Genomic DNA, 8,222 nt, shown 5'->3' with positions numbered 1-8,222 from the left:
TAGGAGCTGTTGCAATGCTATGGAGGAAATGGAATATATGGAGGAGCTAGATACCATATCCAATATGAGAAGCATTGTGCTCAAGCTACCGTACAAGCTTCGGGAGAGATGGCGTAACAAGGCTTATGAGCTGCAAGAACAACGTAGTCGTAGGGTAAGGATTTTAGATTTAGTCTGCTTTATTGAAAAACAAGCTCGCATAGCAGCTGATCCAGTATTTGGTGATCTTCAAGATCAGTCGGCTAGTAGAGGAAAGGCTAGATCCCCAGTCAAATCACAGGTCTCGAAGTCATCTGGCAGTAGTTTTGCCACTAGTATAACTATTGCCCAAAAGCAGATGAAGTTTTATCTTTCTTGCCCCTTCTGTAGCGCAAGACACACATTGGACATGTGTAAAGACTTTTTAAAGATAACACATAGAGACAAGCTCAGTTTTTTAAAGACCAAAGGCATTTGCTTTGGATGTCTCTCCACAGGCCACATTAGCAGAGACTGCAAAAGGCGTCTCAGCTGTAAAGTATGTAAGCAAGCTCACCCTAGTGTCCTACATATTGAGGCCAAAGACAGTATCGTCGAAAAAGCAGAAAGACCCTCTAATGCTACAGGCGGTGCATCGGCAGGGTTATGTGGTCATATAGGGGCCGGAGATCAAGAGAGTGTGCTGTCCATTGTCCCAGTTCAGGTTAAGGCAGCAAAGGGCAGCCAAATCTTACAGGTGTATGCTCTCCTGGACCCTGGATCCTCTGCCACCTTCTGCTCCGAGGATCTTATGTTTCGGCTCAATCTGAAAGGTAGAAAAGCACACATTCTTCTACGCACAATGAATCAAGAAAAAACTGTTCCAACCCATGTTGTATCTGAAGTAGAAGTTTCAGCACTAGACAGCAATAACTTCTTACCTCTTCCTGATCTCTTCACTCAAAAAGAAATGCCAGTTACCACAAACAGCATTCCCAAGCAGAAAGACTTAGCACAATGGAAGTATCTAAGTCGAGTCAAACTTCCCAGCATTAATTCAAAGGTGGAGCTGTTGATTGGCACGAATGCTCCAAAGTGCTTAGAACCATGGGAGGTTGTTAATAGTCAAAATGGGGGCCCCTACGCAGTTAGAACCTTATTGGGGTGGGTTGTAAACGGGCCACTGAGAAGTGCTGAGGGCAGTGCAGAGAGTGTGACTGTGAATAGGATATCAGTTGCACGTCTAGAACAGCTTCTGATCTCACAGTATAATCAGGATTTTAGTGAGGTAGTATCGGAGGAGAAGACTGAAATGTCAGTTGAGGACAGAAGGTTTTTAGAGATAGCTAATGAGGCGGTCTTACAAGATGGACATTACTATCTGAAGTTGCCCTTTAGGAAAACTGATATCAGCATGCCTAACAATCGCCAAGTTGCTGAACAGCGCCTCCAAACTCTGAAAAGGAAAATGAAAAAAGATGAACAATACAAACAAGAATATATTGCCTTTATCAATGACATCTTTGAAAATCATTATGCAGAGGAGGTCCCAGAGGAAGAACTCACACAGGCACCTGGGAAGGTATGGTACATACCACACCATGGAGTGTACCACCCCAAAAAGAAGAAACTTAGAGTGGTGTTTGATTGTGCAGCTACTTACAAAGGTGTATCCCTCAACACAGAGCTACTACAGGGTCCTGATCTGACCAATTCTCTTGTCGGAGTCATTTGGAGATTCCGCAAAGAACCTATAGGAATTATGGCTGACATTAAGTCAATGTTCCATCAGGTGGGAGTAGAGAAATCAGGTGTGGACTACTTGCGCTTCCTGTGGTGGCCACAGGGTGACACCAGTCAAACCCCAAAGGAATACCATATGCTTGTGCACATATTCGGCGCAGTGTCCTCCCCAAGTTGTGCAAGTTTTGCATTACAAAAAACTGCTGATGACAAGGAAAGCTGTTTTCCCCTGCACGTAGCTGAAACAATCAGGCACAACTTTTATGTGGATGATTGTGCTAAATCCATGGCTGAAGAGTCTGAAGCCATCCAGCTAGTAAAAGACCTCACCACACTATGCTACAAAGGTGGATTCCAGCTCACTCAATGGGTCAGCAATAATCGGGCAGTTCTAGCATCCATTCCAAAAGAAAAATGGGCAAAAGAAATCAAGACACTAGATCTTGACAAAGACAGCCTGCCAATCGAAAGAGCCCTAGGACTGCAGTGGTGCGTGGACTCTGACCATTTCCAGTTTAACATCAATTTAAGCCAGAGGCCACATACCCGCAGAGGCATACTTTCTGTTGTAAGTTCCATTTTTGATCCCCTCGGATTTCTTGCTCCTCTCATTCTCCCAGCCAAGCAGTTGCTACAAGAGCTCTGCAAGAGAGGCTTTGGATGGGACGAACCTTTGCCCCAAGCTGTAGTAGACAGGTGGGAAGAATGGACAAACAATTTAGAAAGAATAAAAGGCTTCAGTGTTGCACGTTGTTTGAAACCAAAAGGCTATGGGACAACAAAGTGTGCAGAACTACACCACTTTGCTGACGCCAGTGAGAATGGCTATGGCTCAGCAAGCTACATAAGACAAGCTAATGAACAGGACATTATACATGTCACCTTTCTCATGGGAAAGTCCAGAGTCCTTCCTTTAAAGAGCATCACAGTACCACGTCTGGAGTTGGCCGCTGCAGCATTGTTGGTAAAGGTGGACAAAATGCTAAGGAGAGAACTACATCTACCCTTAAAGCCTTCCGTTTTCTGGACTGACAGCCAAACCGTACTTAAGTACATTAGAAGTGACACTGCAAGATTTAAAACGTATGTAGCAAACAGGGTCTCGCTGATTCGGGATAACTCGGAGCTGTCCCAATGGAGATACGTAAGAAGTAAAGACAATCCAGCTGATGATTCCTCGAGAGGATTGAGTGCAGGCAAATTCATGGAGCAAAGGAGGTGGATGCATGGCCCAGAGTTCCTATGGAAACCTGAGGAAGGTTGGTTAGAGGTGAAGGCATTGGGCTCAGTGTTACAGGATGATCCAGAGGTTAGGAGAAACACTACTGTGTTTACAACAGTGGTGAACACTGAATCACCCACAGACCAGCTTATTTCATACTTTTCAAATTGGATTAGGCTACTTAAAGCAGTGGCATGGTACATCAAACTAAAAAAGGCCTTGAGACTGAGAATCAAAAAACAAAAGGGCTCTCCATCATATCGAGTCGTTACCCGCTCCCACAGCCAAAGGGCGAGCCCAAAATTGGAGGTTTCTAGGACCAAACCTGGTGGACAACTCCTCACAGTGGAAGATCTCTTAGAGGCAGAAAGGTCAGTAATCTTTTATGTTCAGAGGCAAGCATTCCCAGCTGAAATTTCAACACTGCAAATGACCCCACCTAAAGTGAAAAGGAGCAGCAGGATCTGTAGGCTTGATCCTGTGCTAGATGAAGGCATCTTAAGAATAGGTGGCCGGATGCATAAATCTGCCATGCCTGATGAAACCAAACACCCCTGTATCTTGCCCAAAGATTCACACATTTCAATTCTTCTTTTAAGACACATTCATGAACGCTGTGGTCACAGTGGCAGGAACCACATGCTCTCAGAGCTCCGTAAAAAATATTGGATTAATAAGGCCAACTCTTTAGCAAGAAAGGTGCTCTCAAGATGTGTCATGTGTCGACGTTTGAAGGGCAAAGCCGGTGAGCAGAAAATGGCAGATTTGCCGGTAGAAAGAATCCTACCTGACCTCCCTCCCTTTACCAATGTCGGATTGGACTACTTTGGCCCGATTGAAGTGAAGCGAGGAAGAAGCACCATTAAAAGGTATGGAGTTCTGTTTACATGTATGTCCAGCAGAGCTGTTCATTTGGAAGTAGCTTTCTCCTTAGACACTGACTCATGCATTCACGCTTTGAGGAGATTTGTTTGCAGAAGGGGGCAGGTTAAGCACATCAGATCTGACAACGGAACAAACCTGGTGGGTGCTCAGGTGGAGCTCAAAAAAGCTCTGATGATGCTGGACAAGTCAAAGATCCAGGATGCCCTGCTTCCTGATGGAATCGAATGGAGTTTCAACCCACCAGCAGCATCGCACCATGGCGGAGTCTGGGAAAGGCTTATTAGATCTGTTCGTTACGTGCTGAACTCCACACTCCATCAACAGTCAATCGATGATGAGGGTCTTCAAACTCTGTTTTGTGAGGTAGAGGCTATTCTAAACAACCGTCCTCTCTCCACAGTGTCCTCAGACCCATACGACCTGGAACCGCTGACCCCAAACCACATCCTCCTCCTAAAAACCCAGCCCATTATGCCTCCTGGAATCTTCCTGAATTCAGACCTTTATGCTAGACGCCACTGGAAACAGGTTCAGTACATGGCAGATCTTTTCTGGCATAGATGGACCAAATAATACCTTCTTCTACTCCAGGAAAGGCAAAAATGGACTGTAGTGAAGAAGAATCTGAATGTTGGAGATCTGGTTCTAGTGGTTGACCCCACTGCTCCTAGAGGATCATGGCCATTAGGAAGAGTTCTAGAGACCAAGCCTGATCGAAAGGGGCTAGTCCGATCCGTGAAGCTCCAGACACAGACTTCAATACTTGATAGGCCCATTACCAAGCTGTGCCGAATTCTGGAGACTGAAGAATGTCCGGCGCCTCCTAAAGATCACCAATAAGGGATGTAATGTATACATATATACTTATTTTTCTAAAACATTTAAGAGATTATTGATTTCTGGCTCCTTTTTTTTTTTATTTATTTTAAATAATTGATTCTATAGAGAACAATTAGGGGCCGGTGTGTAGGAGCCGCATTTGAGTTTATTTTATTTTATTTTTTTTTTTGGTTTCATAATTTACTTATAGTTGTCTTTTCTGTTGCATTTAAGTAGTATATCTTCCACAGCCAGGAGAGGGCACTATCATATAAATTGGAGCGTTCAGAGCGTGACGGGGAGAAGGCGTGCCAGCAGATACAGTCTTTGACCTCGGCCTGGATCTGTGTTGCAGGAGCTTTTGCTTATAGGAGAAAGCTAAACTCCAAGCTCTACAAAGGAATATTTAAAGTCATTTAAATTAGTTCACATTTTTTGTTTTGTACTTTGTTTATGTGCAATAAATATCAACAAACATTCCATGACAACACTTGGATTTTCTTGGATTCAGGCTGTGAGTCTGACCCTGTACGCGCATTCTCCAGGTGGTTGAAAACAATAACAGGGGGTTACAGGGAAAACCCAACTTTGTTTTTTGCCATTACACATGTTTTAATCAAAAAAAAAAAAAAAAAAAAAACTTAACACACAGTTCAATACAGATCAAACAAGGCCAAATGCTTATAGTATTTTAATTAACAAATTGAAATACATCAAACGATTTAAATGTATAGATTCAACAACAAGAACAATAATAAAATCTAAAGTTGTCGAGAACACAGAAAAAAAAATATTAGACTACCAGTTAAATGTTTTTGAACAGTAAGATTTTTAATTCTCACCAAGCCTGCCTTTATTTGATCCAAAATACAGTAAAAGCAATTATATTGTTGAAATATTTTTACTAGTTAAAATAACTGCTTTCTATTTGAATATATAGTAAAATGTATTTTATTTCTGTGATGTGCAGCTGTATTTTCAGCATCATTACTCCAGTCTTCAGTGTCACATAATCTTCAGAAATCAGAATAATATGATTTACTGCTCAAGAAAAAATTATTATTATTATTATTATTATTATTATTATTATTATTATTATTACTATCATCATCAATATTTTAAACCCCCCAGGGATTCTTTAAATAGAAAGATCCAAAGATCTGCATTGTTAAAAAGCTTTCTTAACAATATAGATTATACCATTCTTTTGGGGGGAAAGAAATGACAGAAATTAATGCCTTGTTCTTAGCAAGGATGATTTAAATTGATTAAAAGTGATGATAAAGATGAAAAAGGTTCAGACACACTCTCTCTGTTTAACTCTAGATTAAAAATGCAACTCTTTTGCCAAGCATTCAAATAATGTGTCTCTTAAATTGTGAGTGCATTATTATTCTTTATCTGATTAAACTAATTAATTTTACTTTGTTGGATCAGCAGCTATGCTAATGATGTCTCTATTTGTTTCTCTGTTTCTGCTGGGATCTTCATCCTGTGGTAACTAGGATTTACACAAGCTCCAGTCTGGATCCAGAACACCTGAGAAGAGATGATGCTGACCCTCAGAGGACCTCATATGATGCTAACGCTGAATCAACAAACAGAACTAACAAATATTGCTACAAGTGTGACTGCATAATAATTATATTATTAATTATTAATAATATTAATAATGTTCATAGTCTGGCTGACTACGTACGACTACTTGTATTAATTTTTCTAAAAATCCTGTCAAACGTGCACAAACTGACAGTCACAACTTATAAGCTACTACTAAATATTGTATAAACATAATTTTCTGTAAAGTTGCTTTGTAACGATTTGTATTGTAAAAAGCGATATACAAATAAACTTGAATTGAATTGAATTGAAATAGAAAGCAGCTGATTTAAAATAGTAAGAATGTTTAAAATGCTACTATTTTTGCTGTACTTTGGATAAAATAAAGGCATGCTTGGTGAACAGAAAAGACTTCTCAAAAAACATTACAAATCTTACTGCTGAAAAACATTTGATTGGTAGAGTATTTTAAATAAAATATTTATTTTATTAGTTTAATAATAGCCATTACCAACATTTAGTGTTTACAAAACTGAGCAAGATAAAATAACAATACAGAGTCGATAGAATTAATTAACACACTAAAGTACAGTGTAAAAAAGGCCAATACTTCTGATGTTTTATTTAACAAATGGAAATCAATTAAATAATTTAAAATTGTAGATTAAACAACAACAGCTACAATAATATTAATAATAATACAATTTAACATTGTGGAAAACACAGAAAAAAAAACAAGCCTTGGACCTGTTTAAGAAGATCCTTGCTCCTATGGTGCGTTGCCAAGAGATGTTCACGGGCAATTCTCAACAGATCTGTCCATCTTTGGTCCAACACAAGGACCAGCCGTTCTGAGGGGTCCAGTGTGAGCTGAACGAGGGCCGATGTTATGGCCGATGGTGTGATGTTCTACGGAAGATGAACAGGATTACTTTATTGAAATATAATGTCTTGGTGTTGTGTGCACATATGAGACAGAGAGTTTACACACATAAGTGCCTGTATGAATTATTTATTTACCTGCATCTGTAAGAAACCCTTCTGACCTTTGATCCTCCGCTGACAAAGTGTCTGGTGTGATGTTTTGGTGGACTGAGACCTTCTTTAGGGTGACCTACTCTGTGGAGGATGGGTCTTGACAGAGCATGCATCATCTAAACATTCCTGAAATATAGATTCAAATTAAATATATCAAATGTATTTTATAATTCATTATATATATATATATATATATATATATATATATATATATATATATATATATATATATATATATATATATATATATATATACCATTGTAATATTATATTTAAATGGAAATATTTATTTTTTTTTTTTTTACATTTGAATATATTTTCTAATCATTGTAATTTATTCCTGTTATGAAAAGCTGAATTTTCAGAATTAATACTCCAGTCTTCAGCATCACGTCAACCTTCCGAAAATAATGTGCTTTCATCATTATAGTGACAATGATAATATCAACATTGATTACACTAAGAAATGTTTTGTGAGCAAATAATCATAGATAATGATTTCTGGATCATATGATCACATAAATGATGCTGAAGAATTCAGCTTTAAATCACAGTAATAAAGTTAATTTAAAATAGGAAATAGTTATTTTAATATATATATATATATATATATATATATATATATATATATATATATATATATATAATAATAAAAAAAAAAATATATATATATATGCACTAAAGTCTTGAAAATCACATAACATTCAAAACAGTTGCTATAATTAATCACATAAATATGATTATATGATAATATAATAACCCAGATAGCAAATGACATGTGGCCCAGTTCTGGCCCACCCCAGATAGCATACATATCCGGGCCTCATCTGGGCCAACTATGGCACATCTGGCTCAGTTCTGGCAGCGGCAGAGGTTATATGGACCATCTCTGGCCCACACACATCAAGCCGGTTTTAGTTTGAGTTGTGGCATGCTGTTTATGGGCCAGATCTGGCCCGTGTGCAACAAACCGGCTTTAATTTGAGTCGTGGTTTGC

At 38.9% G+C, this 8,222-nt stretch overlaps 1 protein-coding gene across 1 annotated transcript; it reads left to right on the top strand.

Moving 5' to 3' along the window:
* Positions 1 to 585: 585 nt before the first annotated feature.
* On the top strand, positions 586 to 5,107 carry LOC127983598 (uncharacterized). The gene has a single exon (XM_052585794.1). It carries the CDS (start codon positions 770 to 772, stop codon positions 4,379 to 4,381), a length of 3,612 nt encoding a protein of 1,203 aa, XP_052441754.1. The 5' UTR covers positions 586 to 769; the 3' UTR covers positions 4,382 to 5,107.
* The last annotated feature ends 3,115 nt before the right edge of the window (positions 5,108 to 8,222 follow it).

This window comes from Carassius gibelio, chromosome B20 (assembly GCF_023724105.1).
Source record: "Carassius gibelio isolate Cgi1373 ecotype wild population from Czech Republic chromosome B20, carGib1.2-hapl.c, whole genome shotgun sequence".
NCBI classification, from domain to species: domain Eukaryota; kingdom Metazoa; phylum Chordata; class Actinopteri; order Cypriniformes; family Cyprinidae; genus Carassius; species Carassius gibelio.
Note: the sequence above shows the minus strand (reverse complement) of the source record. Positions and strands in the feature narration are given on the sequence as shown.

Excerpts from the sequence above, each read along its gene's own strand:
- LOC127983598 (XM_052585794.1), top strand. The coding sequence starts at position 770 with ATGTTTCGGCTCAATCTGAAAGGTAGAAAAGCACACATTCTTCTACGC.